This window comes from Siniperca chuatsi, linkage group LG23, assembly GCF_020085105.1.
Source record: "Siniperca chuatsi isolate FFG_IHB_CAS linkage group LG23, ASM2008510v1, whole genome shotgun sequence".
NCBI classification, from domain to species: Eukaryota; Metazoa; Chordata; class Actinopteri; order Centrarchiformes; family Sinipercidae; genus Siniperca; species Siniperca chuatsi.
This window is the reverse complement of record NC_058064.1, coordinates 1,468,400-1,488,412: the sequence shown is the minus strand read 5'-3', so window position 1 is coordinate 1,488,412 and position 20,013 is coordinate 1,468,400. Positions and strand designations below refer to the sequence as shown.

At 43.6% G+C, this 20,013-nt stretch overlaps 1 protein-coding gene across 10 annotated transcripts in view; it reads right to left on the bottom strand.

The window, feature by feature from the left end:
* Positions 1–20,013, bottom strand: part of phf21b (PHD finger protein 21B) — a 105,392-nt gene that overhangs the window by 10,258 nt on the left and 75,121 nt on the right. For 9 of the 10 annotated variants that reach the window (XM_044186047.1, XM_044186051.1, XM_044186052.1 and 6 more), the window contains 3 exons: positions 14,418–14,678; positions 2,490–2,582; positions 311–643 (listed from right to left, as the gene is read on the bottom strand). In XM_044186047.1, coding sequence (XP_044041982.1) covers positions 311–643; positions 2,490–2,582; positions 14,418–14,678 — 687 coding nt within the window. Of the gene's footprint in view, positions 1–310; positions 644–2,489; positions 2,583–14,417; positions 14,679–16,071; positions 16,227–20,013 lie in introns of those variants that run through there. The other variant, XM_044186055.1, reaches the window with a different exon arrangement.

Below are 20,013 nucleotides of genomic sequence, written 5' to 3'. Positions count from 1 at the left end.
CGATATTAGAATGAATCACTTAATATCCCGTTGTTTATCAGACACTTCCTGGTTACCTTTCATTCGCTTTTTCTACTTGTCAAAACATTTCAGCTTCTGAAAACTTGAGACATTTTCTGATTTTTGTAAAATTCAACTGTATGAACTTCAAGTTGAACTAAACTCAGATGTCTGATGTTTGGTCGATCAGCTGCTGCACATTTTGCAAATGTTGAACTTAACATAAACTCTGTGTTATAGAATAAATAACTGCAGTAATGTAAATATAATATGAGCTGGTGTCGTCAGCGCTGAAGAACAGTGGCTGCACCTTGACGGCCTCGCTGACGGCGGACACCCCGTTGCCGGTGGCGGGGGAGGCGGCGATGATGGCGTACGCCACGCCGGGTCCCGCGGAGGCATGCTGGGGGGGGGCACTGGAGTCGGGGCCCCCGGACGGGCCGTGGGGCGGGGCTGGGGGCGGCGAGGGGTCGCTCTGGCCGTTGGGCTGGTGGTCGGGGCTGAAGGTGCTGTTGGCGGTGGGCAGGGTGGGGCCCTGGCTCTTAGGACTGACCACGGCTGTGGCCCTCTGCAGGCTGACGGGCTGCAGCTCCTGACAGGGACTGTGGGGGAGGCTGTCGGGGATCTGGGTCTTTGGCCTGACCTGAAGGAAGACGACAAGGAAGACAGCTGTTAAACCACCTGAACACGAGTCTGCTGCCACACTGTCGCCCCCCGGAGGCTGCAGCGCTCGTTACAGACCTGGGGTCAGTTTCACAAGGCTCTGCTTTCTCTCTATGCTGAACTTTGTTGGCTAGATGTGCACTGAATCAGAAAGACTTTATTGATCCCCGAGGGGAAACTCTTGTTACAGCAGCTCGCTGTCACGTCAGTGCACACAGGAACAGAAGCACTAAGCAAAAAATATAATACAGGTCAGATAAATTAAGTACCAAGTGGATTTAGAGGTTGATACGTGTGTACAGTATAATACGATGTAGTAATAGTGCAATAATGAGTGCTGTCAAGTTAAGTGCAGCTTATTAAGATGATTATGAGACGGTGGATATTGCACAGCAGTAACAGAGCTATGAATAAATATCAATGCTACCGAGAGCATTAGCTCGTTGTGAGATGATTTTGTCACCTGCTGTTTCAAAGGTCAAAATAAACCCTCCAACATGATGTTAGCAGAGCTTTATGCTGGAAGTGATGTCACATGTTTTACACTTGAGTAACATCCATGTCACTCCTGAATGCTGGCGTTTAGCATGTTAGCACGCTACATGATGACAGTAACAGTAATAACGTGTACGGCTGAAGGGGAATCAGAGACCATCCAGCTCTCAGCTCCTACATGTTTCTGTTTGTTTTGTAAAGATTATTTCTGGGATATTTTCATCTCTTTCGGACAGTCGATGTCGAGGCAGACGGGAAACGAGGAGCGAGAGAAACAAAGACCCCCCCCGGCTGGATTCAAACTGAGGACGTTGCAGTTTTTGTGGTACGAGCCTCAACCATCCGTCTATTGGGACTGCTCTGAAGCAGACACTCGTGGTTACTGATGTGTGTCCTGTCGTCCAACCAGAGGACAGAGAGTCAGGAGGAGGGGGGGAAACATGAAGAGTCCTCTGAGCCGAGTCATTACAGAGAATATTTGTCACTGACACATTTTGGAGCCATCTCTGCTGTTTGATGTGGTTTGTGCTGCCACCTGCTGGACGTCTGCCGACGCTGCAGACACACATCAACTTCTCTAAAGGCCCAAACTGGTGTTTTTTTCATGTTTGAGTCTGTTTACATGATTATTAAAATCTGAATTTAGTGTCTTTACCTGTGAAGCTCATTTTTTATTAGCAGGTTAACATCTATTAATGGAGGTAAAAAGTGACAGACGAACGGAAGAATTTGATTTGTGCACAATCGTGAGTCAGTAACAGGCATTTTAATCCTGAAGCAGGAAGTGTGTGTGACTACATTTGAACAAGTCATCGGGCTTCTCTCTCGCGTAATTATCAAAAGCTGCTCAGTCTCACTTTTGACGGCACAAACTCACACTGACAGCAGAGTGTAATCTCTCAAAGTTGACCCGGAAGTGACGTACTATCCTGTTAGTCTCCACTTTCAAAATAAAAGCTAGGAAAATATTTGGAGCCACCGTTATTACAAAAATCTAAATGTGTAGACGATAAATTACTAAAATCACAGTCCACATGTTGGCAGATTTAAGTAAGTCTGACCGTGTAGAGTTTAGCCTGATACACTGAGTCTGAGATGTCCTAAAATGGCCACCGTACAGATTGATTTAGGTAACGACATGACCTTTCCTCTGGCGCCACCATCAGGACAAACTTCACTATCGGTAAAGACCAAAGAATAACATTAAAAATAAACATTACAGCCTCCCGGAGCTACACGGGAGGTGGAAAATGTATGTCAGAGAATGTAACAGCCTCTGTAAGTGCTTGACTCCTGTATTCCTGAAGTGAAATAAGACCTCAGAGTGTTACCTGAGGTAGCACAGTGGCTGCTTGTCCTGCCAGCCGGTGCAGGGAGCTGACTTGAGGCACCTTGATGGGCACAGCAGTGAGAGTTCCCAGCATCTGAAACGCACACAAACACAACACTTACACCAGGAAACACATTCAGACGAGAAACCATCACGCTATACCATTTCATACTAACAGGAAATTACACAACACATGCACTAACAAGTCTTTCAATCAATTACTCTACCAACTCTTCTCTCGGTTTATAGATTCATTGCTCTGTGAAAAATGGCAAAAACCCAAAGATATTCAGTTTACTACAATGCGGGGCAAAGAAAAATGACTTCCACGATTAACAGATAACCAAAATACTTTCTGCTGATCGGGTAACCGATTAACCAACTTAACTGTTTCAACTCCATGTCAAACACTGCCACTGCCAATTAAACTTGTCCAAATACATCTCTCTGTAGCTGTCTCACCATAACCCGCAGCCATTTCTTTTGTGCAATGCATTGTGGGACGACAGCGTCCATCAGAAGAGTCTTTCAGTCTTCATACTGACTGATTTCAATATACTTCAGACTCAGTGTGTAGTCTGGATTTCAGTTATAGTCTTAAGTGGGAGACTGAAGACCATATAAAGGTATGAAATGCTGCGGCGTGTAGCTCCTTCAAACTCCGCTAGCTACGTTCTTGTTTTTTTATGTTTTTGTTTTGTTTTATTTTTCGGCTTTATTGCTGAAACACGTATTTCCTGTGACAGTCATCGGAAAAATCACAAACCAGTCAAACCAGTGGAGCCAGAGCAAACAGGAAACCATCAGGGCAGAAAGTCACTCAGTATTTTTAATTTCAGCTGTTATTGTAGTAACCACTACTGGCCACAAGGGGCGCACCTGCTACACCACACACCGTGCGCCTGACTCCTGCTGCATGCTGGGAAATCCACATTTATCACGTAGGAAGGTGGAGAAGAGACAGTTTCATCAGCAGAGATGAAGAAGAAATACAGTGTTTCAAAACAAATGAAGCTTTTTCAACATTCGAGTGTTATTTTCTTCATTTTAGTGCAAAATCTGTCGTATTCAAAGAAAGTGACACTTAAACCCAGAGTGAGAACGAAGTGAATAACCTGCGGCAGAACTTTTCTTGGTCACAGTAAAATAAATCCCGAAGCTTGAATATGGGGCTCATTGAGATTGAAGGGGTTTTCCTCTCACTGATGAACTGACTGGAGCAGAGAGACGAAGAACCAGCGATTCACCTCCAACAATAACGGTTTCATTCCTGCGAACGGCCGGCTGTAATGAGAGTCTCCACCTTTCATTCGTCTTCCTGCTTTAAATCACCGTCAGCTGGCTCACACGCATGAACCCTGATGACATTAACGCAGCTTTAATTCACCTTCGTGCACAGAGTGTGTGGTTTAACCTCAGACTGCTCTCATTAAACTTAATCTTCATTAAACCTCGAGTGTTTTTCAGAGTTTCCAAACCTCTCGTTAGTCAGAGAACATTGTCCGGCCTTTTCCTTCTCTACAGCTGTTGCCCGGCGTTAAAAAGAAAAGCAGCCGAACTAACGAGCAGCTTGTTTTTCGGGACGAACTGTTGTGTGTTTTCTGTTTGACCTGCAGGTCCTCATAAAGGTTTCTGTGCTCAGACTGGATGTTTACTACACGGTGATATTTCCTGTGCTGAGGTTCAGGCTGTAGATCAGCTGACTCAAGGTCACACCGGCGCTGATGTTAATGGCTGACCAACACATAAACTACGGTGAAGTGTAGAGGACAAACGACAGCAGAGAAAGTGATGAAAATACTAATCCGACTGCGATCAGAGGAAAAGGTTTCACTGGAAATAAATTCACTCATTGGTTAAACCAGTGAGATTATTTTGTGTGTGTTTTTGGATGCTTATATTTGTTTATTTGCGTCTTTATTACCAATTCCACATATTGTTTTTAAGCTAATATCGTGTGATTGTTTTTAGCTTAGAGGTTAACTGTTTTTTTATTTATAGTTGGTGTATTTTGGGGCCTGGATGGTGAGCTGCAGGGATAAATAAAGTTGTGCTGAATTGAATTGGAGGACTAAGTGCTATGGCGACAGGTAAAACTTTGGCATTTCCTCCTGCATCATATTCTCATACGGATGCTGTCAAAAGTCGACTCAAAGCACTCTTTTACTCTTCGGCCTTTTACCTGCTGCTGTATTTCCTCTGAAGCCTCGAGCGGCTTCCTGTCTCTCTGCAGGAGTTTATTTTCTGTGCGAGTCGCCAAGAGCCTGGGATTTTTATTTGTACTTCATTTTTCCTTCTCTTCTGCTTTCTTTTGTTCTGCGGCTCTCTGCGCCGAGACACACTTTGGATCAACTGTTGTGCTTCACGTGCAATGTGAACAAAGTTGAGGTGAGTTCAAATATAATATACCTGCTCATAACAACTTTATCCGTCTACATTAGTTATTAAAACAGGACGCTCAGTATCATCAGTCTTAAAAATGCGTAGTGACGGTGATCTCTAGAAACGTCAGGTTGAAAAACGGTGATGTCTTGTAAAACCACATCACTGTGTGATCTTTGATAACGGATCTGTGATTGGCTGATACTTCCTGTCGATCTGAACTAAACCCGGACGGCTAAACGAACCGTCGATGTTTAGAATCTCCTCTGTACTTCCTGTCAGCTGCTCGTCTCAGACAGAAAAGAAATCAGAAGTTTTCTCCTCCTCCTCTCCCTCCTCCTCCCCCCTCCCCTCCTTTCTTCTGTGAAAATCCCTTCCTTCCATTGTATTGTGCTGCAGAGCGGCTCGGCGAGGAGGGGGGAGGAGGCGGCCGAGGCCTGTTCCCATGGCAACTGCCGAGATGAAAATTCTTGCAGTGCAAGGGCTTTCATTTTCGTAATTGCTTCCTCTTTTCTCCAAACCTAAGCACCTTCTCTTTAGGGGGCCTCCTCCTCCTCCTCCTCTTCCTCCTCAGCAGCGAACACAACCTTGGACCAATGATTTCCTGTTTCTTTTTAATGAATTTCTTTTTCTTTTTCTCCAAATACCAAAGTCAATACCACTGGTGAGACAGATGACAGCTCTGCAGCAAACACTGACAATCCTCCTCCTCCATCCTCCCCCAAGTCTCACAAACATGCTGTGAAAAACCGGGGGGGGGTCAGTCTGTCACTTTAACGTGGATTTAAACACAAATGTGAGTGAAAACATATGGGAACACGTATTTCCCCCCGGACTCCTCCGGGAAGGAGATGTCGGAAGGTGTATTGTTTCTCTTTCGATGGAGCTAGGCTAGCGGTTTCCTCCTGCTTCCAGTGTGAAGCTAAGCTAAAGCTAAACACAGCCCCGATTCTGTATCATGGTCCATTTCACAGTTCGAACTCACCTGGTGGTCGGAGCTTCTCAGCGACTTCTAAGATGGAAAAGAAATGGCCGACTGGGAGTGAATTGTTGCCCCAAGTGATTAAGGTTTTAGGTATTTTGGGGAGTTGTTCAAGAGTGAGGGCAAGATGGACAGACAGGCGGTTTGGTGCCAGCTCAGCAGAAATGTGGACGCTGGAGGTCGAAGGTCGATCTGCTTTCCAACTATGGTGCTGAGTTTGGACCAGAAGACTGAGGATTCCTTTGCAGGGTGTCTGGACTCAGCTTCACAGATGGACTGGGGAGTTTAGACATCCAGAAGGCGGTCTGATCAGGACGCCTCCTGGACGCCGAGACCCCCGGCCAGAACACGATGGAGGGATTACATATCCCATCCAACCTGGGATGATGTCATGATCCAAAGGAGGACGTAGAGGGACATCTGGGCTACCTTGCTTAGCCTGATACCACTGTGACCTGGACCCATATAAACGGTGGAAAACGGATGGATGGAAGAAAGAACGTAAGGCGGACGTAAAGTAACAAAGAAACCTGACTTTCTTTCCGACAGGTGGAGGGCTAGTCCATTAAATTCAATACAAATGTAATAACAGTCATGGTGCAGGTGTTCTTCCTCAGTCAGCGACTGAAGCGCCTCTCAGTGGAGATCTTCATGGGTCCACTTGGTTCCAGGTAACCAAGACCAGACCTGGGACACAGGTTGGGTTGGGTACAAATTAGATTCAGTCTAATCAGGTCTGGTAGGGTCTTGGTGTACCAGCATGTGAAATATCCGAGTGAACCCAAGCCGACTTCACAATCATCAAATCAAGGATTTTGGATCTGGTATGATTTTCCTGGACTGGGTCTGACTGTGCCTTTGGGGGTCAGGTCTCCCAGGTTTTCTACAGGTCAGTTTCAGATTTTGCTTTCAGTAAAGCCGCTGATGTCTGGAAGCTTTAATGCAGCAGTTTTATGAACTACGTCTGTACCGGACACAGAGATGAAATTGACATAGAACAGGAGAATTTCCCTCTTTGTTTTAAAAAACAAATAGCACTACGATGCTTTCTATTATTTCCAGTGGAAGGAAAGAAAAGTGAACGGTATCAGACTGCCGGACGTCTAAAAATAACCTCCGAAACAAGATTAAAGTGACAATAAGCTGAGGAAACAGAACCTTTAGCAGCATTAAAGCTACTAATTCATCCAATGTAGTTTCCAGTTAACTGTATCATCACACTGAGAAAGGGGACTTTAATTTTTAATCTACTGAGCTTCCAGTGCCACAGTATTCTCAAAAAGTGGTTGTTTACTGAAAAAAAAAAAATAACAAAATCGTAGAAAACATGTCAGTTGACTTCTGAGAGGATAAGAGGAATCAGCCAGTCAAGGTGGTGACGGAGGAGACGGAGGGATTATAGAGAAAAGTGGGTATAAACTCGTCAGCTGAAGGTGGGCTGAGGCTCTGAGTTTGCCATCATTCGCCCTGTCATCACAGCAGGAGGAAGAGGAAGAGGAGGAGGAGGAGGAAGTGCACGCGCAGCAGTCGAGGACAAAACACGACGACACGTTTGATCTGTGAGGAAGTTTCTTCTTCACCATCGTCTCCTCCTGAAACGTGAACTCAGCAGCAGAGTGAAGAACTCAGAGGCGAGACGAAGTATTCAACTCACGTTCAAGCTCGTCAAAGTTAACAATTAAAACGTTTCTACTTTGGATCATTTAATGTTTTCCTACTGTTTTACAGAAAATGTAGTTATTCAACCCTAACCCATTTGTTGGAATGAATAAAAAACATTCTCTTTTTCTAACTTTAAACCCATGTAAAAAGAACGGTACATAGGTGAGACTAAACAGCCGCTTCACAAAAGACTTTATCAGCACAGACGACACGCTAACTCAGGATTACAGAGCGCCGTGCATTTGCATCTAAAAGCTACAAACCGCACATTTGAAGACAGCGAGGTGAAGATTCGAAGTAGAGAGAAGAGTTGGTTTGAAAGAGGAGTCAAAGAAGCCATTTTTGTGAAAAAAGAAAACCCCTCTTTGAACAGAAATGGTGGTCTGAGATTCAACTTGCCAACCGTTTACCACAGTGTATTAACACCGTGGTCAAGCCAATCACATGCTAATCAGGTACTTAACAGTGATGAGGGAGGTGCAGCCAGAAAACAACAGGCCTGATTACTGATTACTGGGCCATCATGGAAACTATTAGGTCAGTTTCAGGTGAAACTAGGCAGGGTAATCAACAGACACTCAGGTAGACTCCTTCCTGAGGGCGGGGCTTATGTAACACAGAGTAGCTTAAATTTCTGAGTTCTCAGACCATTTTCACAATTGAGAATGACTTCCGGATGGGAGCCGAAACGTCTTGATTCTGAAAACAGCGTCCAGACGACTACGACTGAAACCTTTTCTACGATAGAACGCTCCTGGACGAATGAGGGACCACACCGTCTTATAAACCCAGACTATTATCTTATAAACCCAGACTATTATCTCTTTCTCTTTTCTCCTCTCTCTCTCTCTCTCTCTCTCTCTAGATAGATAGATAGATCTCTAGATAGATAGATAGATAGATAGATAGATAGATAGATAGATCTCTCTCTCTCTAGATAGATAGATAGATAGATAGATAGATAGATAGATAGATAGATAGATAGATAGATAGATAGATAGATAGATAGATAGATAGATAGATAGATAGATAGATAGATAGATAGATAGATAGATAGATAGATAGATAGATAGATATCTGGCACATATTGGATTGCAGACTGCACATTGTGCCTGTGTTTACAGAGTGCAGATCAGAGAGCTCTGCAGACGTCACTTCACACTGAGCAGGAATATGTGAAGCTGCTGTTCCTGCAGCTGCCAGCAGAGGGCGCCGCCCGAGGCCACGTCAGCTCTCACCTCTCTCCACCTTCACCATGAAGAAGCTTCTCATTTCATTCATGCTCCGAGCAGGGAGATGAACTCTGCACGATAACGAGGAGCTGCTGTGAGGAGACTCGGGCTGTGTACACAACGCCAGCGAGCCAGTTTACATCCTGTCAGGTCTTTCATTAAGTGGATTACAATTAGCTCTGATCCTTCATCATACTACACGGGTTTAAAAAGTATGGGAACTTTGTAAGATGGAGCAAATTACATAAATCTACATCTATAAACAGGTGGAGTCCAGTAACGACAATGTTAATGCAATAAAGTTATTTAACTCCTATGATATATTTACTTACATTTTGTAATTATTGACACTGAAAATACATGTTTTTAAATACACGTATAGCTGGGAAAATATGAAGGCAGATGAAAACTGCCATGTTAAAATGTGAAAATGTTTTAAAATTGTGCTGCACTGTATAAGATGCTGACATCAAAATAAAACATAAGAAAAAAATGAAATAAAATATGTTTCAGGGTGCCTTTGTTCTAATAATTTCTTTGAAAGCAGTTTATAGTACATATACACCTACAGTACTGTATGATTATGTGCTAATTACAGTGAAAGTGGAGAACAGTACAGTCATTAAAAGCCTTCTGATTACATGAACTAGAAGAAGTCGTTATGAGTTCAGAGTTATGCCGTTCGTTACAGCTTCTTATAAACTCAACCTGACATCTTTCGGCTAATTCTTGGAATCTCAAAACATTTAAATACATTTTCTCACTATGTTTTAGTACAAATTAGCAGTTACATATTAACTGATTCCAAACGCGACGTTATTAGGAAACAAAAGCAGCTGGGAAGAGAGAACATTAAAGTCCAGCGAGAAGCTGAAAACTGGCAGAGATCATGTTTAATAAACTAATAAATCAATCAGCTGCTGGTGTCCATGAGACGGAGCGTCACTGCTGCCTGCTCCACTGACCTCGGACCAGCAGGACTACAATGCAGTTACCATGGTAACGCTGTTCCTCGTCTCATTCATCGAATCTGACAATTTTCCTCACGTACCTCTACAACCTCCTCCACAACACCTGGAATGTTCTCCAGGACCCCTGGAATCTCTTTAATGAGTCCATGAAGTTGCTCAAGGACTCCTAATCCTTACAAATGACACCTAGATCCTCCTCAAGGATAAGGATTACAGCATTCTCCAGGACCGCTAGAACTGCTTTCATGAACCCTGGAACCTCCCCAAGGACCACGAAAACCTTTTTCAAGGTTCCCAGACCCTCCTCTAAAACCCTCCCCGGGAAAACCTTGATTGATTGATTTTTATTTATGGATGTAGACGACAAACGATAAGGGATGACATGTAAAGTGTAAAACCCTTATTTCCAACATGGTCCCTCATAGATCCCCAGAACCTCCTCCATTAGCACTGGAACCTACTCAACGACTCCTGACCTCATTAAGAACCACTGGATCTTTCTCCAGGTCCCTTAGATCCTCCTCCTTATAAATCGGATCCCAAGAACCTCTTCCATGACCCCTGGAGTAACCTCCAAGACCTTGACCACCGACTCCTGAATCATGCAGACCCTTATAACCTCCTACTTGACCACTTTTCCCAGGACCCCTTGAATCTCTATCATGACCCCCAGCAATATGATGCTGAAATATCCAAGATGACCCCTAGAACCTCCTCAAGGACCACTGGAACTTTCTCCAGGACTGCTAGAACCTCCTCTATAACCCGTGAAAGTTGCTCAAGGACCCCCTAGAATCTCCCTCCATTACTCCTGGAATAACCTCCAGGACCACTAGAACTTGCTGAAACACGTCAAAAATTCAGAAGGACCTGGAGAACCTCCTCAAGGACCAGAGGAACTTTCTCCAGGATCTCATACATCCTCCATAATAAACAGAACCTGCTCAGTATGAAGAACCTTTAGAACCTCCTTGGAACCCCTGGAACTTTGTCCAGGACCACTGAAATCTTTTTCATGACCTGAAACATCTAGAAGGACCCCTAGAACCTCCTCCATCACCTTTAGAACCTATCCAAGGATTCCTGGAACCGTCTCTAGTAAAAACTGACTTTTAGAAATTCCCGGACCCTTTTTTATAGAAGGACATTAACATCCTGATTTCGTTACATATCGTCCGTTCTGTATGGTGGAGGAAAATGTCCCCAAATGAAAACACTCCAGTGGCAGAACTAGAGCTGAAATTCAGCTCTGAGGTTCACACCACATGATGTTCTGGACTGAATGTGTTTTATCTCACTGTTCGTCATTCACGGCTCTGAGTGGGAAAGCGGACCCTCGAAGGGGGCATCTACCTTCCTCCGGCTCTGGCGAGACCTGGAGGCGGATGGCAGAGATGACCTTGGCTGCTGTTTAAAGAGGATAAAGATGTTTTTGGAAGGTGGAGAGCCGTGAAAGAGGCAGATCAGCGTTAAAGCAGCAGACCTTTAAACAGATTCTGCCTCTTTGTTCCTCTGCTTCAAGCTAACGGGCGCTAAAAAGAACTGCAAATCCAATCACTGGTTATGGATTTAACAACAAACATCTCCTCCCATCAATGTTTTTAAGGTGCTCAGTCTCTCAAAATAAACCGTTATTATATCTCCAAACTCAGGAGATGCTCAGGAGTGTTTCTACAGATTTATTAGATCCATTTTCAAAAATATATAGAGGTTTCTTTTTAATTTGGTTTAAATGATACCTTCCGTAAAATCCTGTAGAACATTTGAAAAAAAGACTTGAACCTCTGTTTTATCATTTTGTTTTGTTTTTTTAATATAACCTCTATAATTATATATCCGACAATGTGAACGTTGTTTTCTATTCTTTAGGCAGAGGTAATGAATAAACCCCTGTTTGGGGCCTTTTTCCTGATCCTGTACATTGGGAACAGGATTAGTCAATGAAAGATGTCAGGTTGAGTTCACAAGAAGCCCTTGATTTTTTAAAAATAATTTAGCTAAAGAACTGCAAAACTCTGAGCTCATAGCAACTTTTATTGTATCTGTATAAATTCACAATTTTGCAGTGAAAAAAGTTATTTCGGGAGGTGCTCTTTACGATCTTAATTCTCTTTCAATAACAAATATACTGGGGGAAAAAAAATTAAAAATCGAATCACTGCTTGACTTATGGACCAATTTTCAACCAAATTCCACTAAAATTTGTCACATTTTTGGGGGAAATTCAGTTAACAAACAGGACTGACAGCTCGCCCATTTGCCAGAGATTAAAAAAAAAAAAAAGAAAAGACAAATAAGTATCAGAGAAGTTTGGAAAAAAGTCTGTAATTTAAATTTATAAAACCAGATCACAGCATTGGCCCAGCAGCAGAAACCGTGTGTGTGTGTTTGTAGAGGCTCTCAGAGTTCACTGAAGAGCTGAAACAATGCAGCTATAATGTGTGCACTCATGCAGAGCGGCAATCCCATTACACCTCATTATTGATCTCCAAATTAGTGGCCAGGTGGTCTGAGGGACCTGTGCCTACCCCCACCCGCCGCCCTCCACCTCCTCTGCTCAGTCTACACACCAGCCAGGACGGCCTCTGATTGGCCGAGCCTTTATGACTCTTGATTGATGGAGGTAAGAAAAGCGTGGAGGCCTGCGAGGGTTTTTTCTGTTTATTGCCTCGTGCACGCGGGCAGCCAGCTGGGTGAAGAGCGCCCACTCCCTCTAACAATACAGCCATAAAGAGGCGGGAGACGATCCTGCTGCCTGACCCGCTCACCTCCACCGTCCGACAGCCCGACAGGGAGGGTGAGAGAGGGTGAGGACAGAGAGGGATTCAGTCCGGATGACGACCGAGGATGGGAGGAGGAGGGGGGGGGAGTCTGGGCTTCTCCAAAGTGACACATTGATGAAACACAGCAGCTTTATCGCAGCAAACGTCTGCGTTTTGTGTCGGAGCCTCAGACCTGCTCTGCATCCCAACCAGAGGACGAGACTCACAAAGCAATGCTACACCCACGAGGAATCAGCCAATCAGAGACCTCTGAGGAGTGACAGGATCCTGATGTGACTCGCCAAAACTCCTGAACTCCCTGAACCTCATTAACTATTTAAATACACCAACCTGTGTCGTAGTATTCTCTTCAACTTCCGTTTTATATATTATACATATATATTAAGCAAAAACGTCAATCATTCTCTGGTTTCAGCTTCTCAAATGTCTCAAAAGATTTTCAGCTTTTCTTTGTTTGCTATCTCAGTAAGCTGAATTCCTGCGGGTTTAACGCTGTTGGTCGAACAAAACAAGGCATTTGAAGACGTCACCTTGGACTCTGGGAATAAACAATTAATCGAAAAAATAGTCAATAATGGAAGAAAATAATGGTTACCTGCAGCCATTTTAAAGATATACAGTATCTGTAAGTGATATAAGTCCATATCTTAAATTTAAATGTCCTTTTTTGCACGTTACCTAAAAGGAGTGTTGATAAAACCCTGAGAGTTCTTGTCTTATCATCCTAAACTCAGTGTTTGAATCTGAACTGTTTCAAGCAGGAATTAAGAAGCCGCACACTGTGACTGATGACATCTCCAACTAAGATTTTTTTGGTCGAAACCTCATTAGTCATGCTCACAGTGCAAAATACTTAAAGAGAAACGAACTCTTTTCTGTCTTCGTGTCTATTTTAAGGTTTCATGATAACAGACATGTTCCATCTTGAATAAGACACGTTGATGGACGGAGAGTCAGATCTGCTGGATGGACAGAGGATTTATAAAGCAGGAGCCTGGGGGCCCCAAGGCTCGGCCCTCCTCTCTCTATGGGGCCGTGCAATTACAGTAATGTGTGGAGGCTGCCAGTGTTGAGCGTGAAGCTCTGATCCCCGGCTGTGTGCTGATGGAGGTGATGGTGCTGAATACTGAGTGTGGAGGAGACGCTGTGGCCTGAATCCTAACAGACACTCAGAGGAAAAATACAACATCTCTGACACAAAAGAATCCAACTAAATTTTGCTTTTTCCCCCCAACGTTAATATGTGTTTTACATGTCTTTAAAAAAAAAAAAAACATTTTTGCACCAGTAGGTGGAAATAAAAACTGCACACACTCAAACCTTCAGATTTTTTCAGCAGTGCTGCTTCTCTGCCTCCATCAGCCACGTCCCTCCCAACACTAAATTAAACTGCATTCACACTGTAGATGCCGTTTACTGTGAACTGAACCTTAAAAAAAACATGCTGACTCAGCCACAAGGCGTGATGTGGGGAAGCTTTTTTGCAGACAGTTGTTTTCTGCTGCGCTCAACTACGTCAAATAACTTCAAACAAAACGGAAGAAAAGCTCATCACTGTGGTCAGAGGCTTCCCAAATTACTACGACGGAAGTGCAACGAGCTGCCGGGACCGGAAGAAGAAAAAAACGACGCGTGGAAACACATCGCTCAGGAAGTGAGCTGTTGGCTTAGAGGCAACAGGAGAGAATAGCTGCCCAGTCAGAGCTGAGCACGTAGATTACTTTCTGCCTCTTTTCCATTTTACACATGTAGAAGATGGTTTGGAAGCTCGTTAATAACCAAGAAGCTGCACAGAAGTTTATCCTCCTTCACGGCAGGAGCTGCAGCGCTCTGGTCTCACCTGCACAGGGGTTGGTTGGCCCCTCCCCCCCTCCCCCCGCGCAGGTGCTCCAGGTGTCGAGCTGTCGGTGGTTTTACCTGAGAGGGAGGCAGCTCTCCGGCTCTCCTGCTGCTGAACGGGTGGACTCCGGCGGCCGCCACCCTGCCGCCCGTCTGGAGGTTGATGGGGGACGTCTGCAGCGGCTCCGAGCTCGCCGCCTTCTGTCCGTTAATGTGTGCGGTCACCATGGAAACGGGAGCCTTGGCCGGCACCACGGAGATGGCGATGCCCTGGCTGGGAGGCTTGATGAGAGACAGCGGCTTAGTCGTCCCTACAGGACAACTTCTGACTGCCAGCTTCTGCAGGGGAGACACAGAGAGACAGACAGGAAACCGTGTTAGAGAGACAGACAGGAGACAGACAGGAAACAGTGCTAGAGAGACAGACAGGAAACAGAGAGAAAGACAGGAAACAGAGCTAGAGAGACAGACAGGAAACAGAGCTAGAGAGACAGACAGGAAACAGTGCTAGAGAGACAGGAAACAGAGAGACAGACAGGAAACAGTGTTAGAGAGACAGACAGGAAACAGAGAGAAAGACAGGAAACAGAGCTAGAGAGACAGACAGGAGACAGAGAGACAGACAGGAAACAGAGCTAGAGAGAGAGACAGACAGGAAACAGAGAGACAGACAGGAGACAGAGAGACAGACAGGAGACAGAGAGACAGACAGGAGACAGAGAGACAGACAGGAGACAGGCAGCCATGTTGACTCAGTGTATTCATGTAACTGCAGGCGTTCTCAGTGTTTGTACACAGAGCACACTTCACTGCTGTTCTCACACTGACAGAAAAACACAGACGACAGCTTTCTCCTAAAACTCCAGTTACCATCACTGATGGTGCTGATGGTGCTGATGGTGCTGATGGCACTCACACCAACCTCTGTGACTGTAAATCAACTTGTGCAAAGGAAATAATAAAGTTTGTTTTGAAACAAAGTGAGAATAAAACTCACTGTGTGACAGAAAACAGTGAGCAGACTGATTCTGCTGACAATCACTACTGCAAGTACTTCTAACACTACTACAGTACTGTTACAATCACTACAGTTACTACAACTGCTACTAGAACTACAACTACCACCTCTGATACTATAACTATTCCTACTACGGTTACTATTACTGCAAGTATTTCTACTATTAGTGTTACTACTGTTACTAGTAGTTCAACTATTACTACTGCTACTGTTGTTACTACTGCAGCAGCTACTACAACTGATACTATTACTACTATTACTACTGCTGTTACCACAACTACTACAGCAGCACTACTACTACTGTTAACACTACTAGTACTGCAACTATTCCAACTACTGCTGCCGTTACTTCAGGTGTTAGTATTACTACTGCTTCTTCTACGACTAATACTGCTGTTTCTGCATTTTGTAACCTTGTTTAAAGTGTATATTATCATTACTATTGTATTACTACTTCTACTGCAACCAGTACTACTGTTACTACTGCTGCTAATGTTTTTCTCACAGTTACAGCTACTGCTATCATTAATGTTTAGTGAGAGAAGTTAGTTAATTAATATTTTTGCTAAATCTTTCCCAGATGGGATTACAACATACTTGGGGAGGTCAAACATCAAAAACACAAGATTTCCCCCAAAAAATATCATCGATAATTACTTTGTAAAATATGAATATACGTGATAAACGCGACAGATTTAACTTTCAAACGTTCACCTTTCAGGACCGTCCAGGCCTCTGCTGCAACACACAGTTCCTGTCAGCTTGTGTTGCAACAAGAGCAAACGGAAAAGCAGCTCTACCGCGTCTTTATTTAACGCTCGAATGTGAGACAGAATCAGTCTGGCAGCAGTTCAGTTCAGTGTCTTCGTCCACACGGTGCCAGACACTCTGCTGCTGCTGCCGTCCTACAGTCCTACCCACCAGACTGGCCTCATCATCACACTCAGACCCCTCCCCCACCCACCCTCCTCCTCCTCCTCCTCCTCTTCAGCCTGGAAAAGAAAAATACATCTTCCAAAGCAGAGATAAGTACATCTCGCTTTCCCCTCTGCTTCACCCTCGCACTACTGAGAAGAAGAGGCTCTCTAAATATTTTATATTCCATCCCACTGCCCCTTCTCATCCCGCCGCTGCCTTTTTTTATGCTTTTCTGTGGACTACAGTGAGGTCCGTGAGTGTGGGGAGGGGAGAGGGATTTCTTTTTCTCTGGCAGAAGCAGACAGTTTGTGCATCCGCTGAAAAAAAAGTAATAAAGATTTGTGTGCGGGCGACGTGGCTTACAGTTTGAAGGCGTTTTCAGACCCGGGTGTCCTTGCTCGCTGCAGTAATTACCTTGTAAATACATCAGCAAAGAGGCAGGCGCTTTGATAAACAACATCAAATGCCAAGAAGAAGTAGAGTATATGTATGTTTGAAGAAAATAACTCCACAGATGAAAATATTCCCATCTGCAGCTTCATTTGTTTTCACAATTTCACAAGAAAAGTTTTCAAAAATCACCACAAAAGAGACTGTGGAGAATTGAACCGAACGAGCTGATCACAGCTGTATTTTTACTTTTATTTTTCCTGAGTGGAAAAGCCTCCATCCCCCCATCTGCCCCCACAAAAAGCTCACCATTAGAGCTCTCTATTATCCACCCAGAGTGCTGTGAGGGGAAGACGTGAAGAAAACAGGGGGAAGCAGGGGGTTTACGCATTCATTTAGGGCCCCGCTGCTGCCTGAGATGCTGCATTACTAATCAGGTCGTCCTCCTTAAAACAGAAGATGGAGACTGCAGCTTTAAGGTGGACTGGAAGTGTTAGGTTGTGAAAGGGTTGAGGGTTTTCAGGGGGTGCAGGGGTTTGTGTCCAAATCTGCTCTAATCTGCTTGTTGAGGAGGGTTTCAGTCGCTTTCTTATCACTTTTTCTACTTCCCTTCCTTCCCTCTAACGGCTGCTAAAAGCGGCTCAGCTTATTCAGGCCGACATGATGTTACGCAGCTAAAATGATCATTTTAATTCTCAAGGCTCAGTAGTTTCCTCGAACAGCTGCTCGCTGTAGTTTTTATCAAACTAACAGGAGGAAATAGTGCATTTGTTGGGGACTATTTTCAGCGGCGGATGAATCCACATGCGGTGCTGTAGTGAGTGTTTGGGGCAGCAGGACGGTGTGTGTGAGTCAGAATAAACTACAGTTTTTGGACAACAATGGAGGTCTGTGATTGTTTACAAAGCAACTATTGGCTGATATATCATCATCAGATTATTTTTACTTTTGAATATCAAGTCCTAATAACTGTATATCTCTAGTTTCTTCTTATTTTAGTAATTATTATGACATCTTTAAAATCAAATGTCACACATGCCTCATCTGAACCTTATGATGGATTTTCAAATATGCCTGAATTGGACACCAGTCCTGGTACGTGGACATGAATCAGGAAGTGGTTATATAAGTATGGCTCAGATTTAGATTTCGCTCTGTAAACCTGCTGACTGTGTGAGAAGCAAAGTAACCCAGATTCACTGCGAGGGTTTCAGTGACAAAAGAAGAGGAAACTCTTTTGTCACTGTGCAGATTATTTCAGTCAAGGCCTCCGAAGAGTACAGTATTAAACCCCGACTCTCCAGAAAGCCCTCTGCATTTATTCACATGCTGTTATTTATTAAGTCCCCCTCAACAATGAGCATGGTGGGGCCTCATTGTTTCAGGGGATCAATGTAATCCACAGGCAGCCCGAGCAGCCGCCTGCATCAGGACCCAGGGGCCACGGCTCGCCATTCAGCATTTGTTCGAGCCGGGCACCTCTGATTGTCTCAAAGGTCACTCATTTAAAGCCTCTCCAGTCTGGAGAGCAGAGACTCGTCCCTCCTGGAGAGAGCCGAGGAGAAAGTGAATGAAGGGGAAAATACAGAACGTGATAAGAGCAGGTATCAGAGAGCCACATTTATGATGCTCTAAGACCTTTTTAAAGCCACCTGGAATTAAAGGAGGATTTACTTACAAAGAAATAAACCACGCTACTGACCGACGCAACACAGCTTCAAGATTCATGAAAGCTTTTAACATTTCATGGGCAAAACATCTGCCGTGAAGCAGCTCTTTCTTTGGAAATTTCCAAGAAATGATGCATGTTACTGTGGACGTTACCACGAGCAGCAAACGCTCCCGCAATAAACAGGCAAAAAAAAAAAAAAGGATAAAAAGCTACAAAAAAGTCAACCTACATCCACAGAAAGTCCAAAGAAACTGATCACACCGATCAAGTATCTGCAGGAGGAGGCGCAGTGCAGAAACAACCCTCAGCACCAAAGATGGAGATGAAAAAAAAAAACAAGGTCTTCAAATATTAACTGGTTTAAATAAGTCAACAAAATGCAGCCTGACTGAACACAGCTCGTGAAAATCACAAGTGTGCTGGCTCTGTTGAAAGTGGAAAAAAATCCACCTTCCAGAGTCGCTCTGATGTACATGTTTTATGTTGTTTGTTGAACAGGTGAAGAAACAGAAATGTAAAGAGGACGACGTGTGGTTTTAGCAGCAGTTAGCATTGGAGCCTCATCACTGAAATACAATTAATTTACCCACTGATAATGACGTAATTAAGGGATTTTTACAGGGTAATTAATGGACTAATGGATGGCCAGCATTTCCTAATGGGTTTTCTGCACAAGACATTTAAGGGATGAGAAATATCATATAGCCGACAGTAGCATGAAAGCCATCCATTGATTTATACCTTAAAAAGAGCCTGAATGTTTATATTCAGGGATCACTTTAATGCTTTTTGTTTGTTTTTTTTTTAATCTTAAAATCCCCTTTATCCATGCAGAAACCCCATTAAAAACTTTTAATATATTTGAATCCATTAACTATTAATTAAATTAATGAATTTAACCATTAGGTTTAACCTCAAGTAAATTTGTAGTCATTTGCACCTTAATTAAAAACATAATCTAAAGCAGAAAACTCAGAGGTGCTCAAAACCCATTTAAAAAAAAGCCCTTAATACATTACAGTCCATTATTGAGTTGTCAGGTTTGAGCTCTATTCCAACTCTACTGTCAACAAAACCCAGCTGACTCCTGAGACACCAATCAGCTTTGGGGTTGGAAGCCGTATTTTTTTCTTCCTTGATGAAACTAGGCTAGCAGTTTCCCCCTGCTTCCAGTCTTTGTGCTAAGCTAGGCTACATTCATGCTGGACTAGCCCCAGTTTTTCCCGCTTGTGTTGTTATTACATCGAGTCAGAGAGCCAAACATCAGTTTTTCTAAAAGATAAATCCCAGATGATCTTTGAAAAGTTGCAAGTTAGGACACATCTTTGTCACAAATACCCAAATTTCAGGATTCCTTATCAAAAATTTTATGTATTTATGTCAGAAAACACATATCGGACAAATAATCTCAATTATTGATATTGGCCTCAGAAATGCAGAATTATTGGGATTCTGTCACAACTTGTGAAACGGCAGCTGATGGAAGATTTTTTTTTTAATCTAAATGGCTAAAAGAGTCTTTGAGGATCCTGGAAATAACTTTAAACCAGCATTAAGTTTTGCTAAATGGGATTTATCTTGTAGAAAAACAGATTCTTGGAGTCTGTGACTTGAATGTAATGTCATCTCTCTCTGATAGACACACAGAGACCAAACTGACATCCATCTTTATCTCC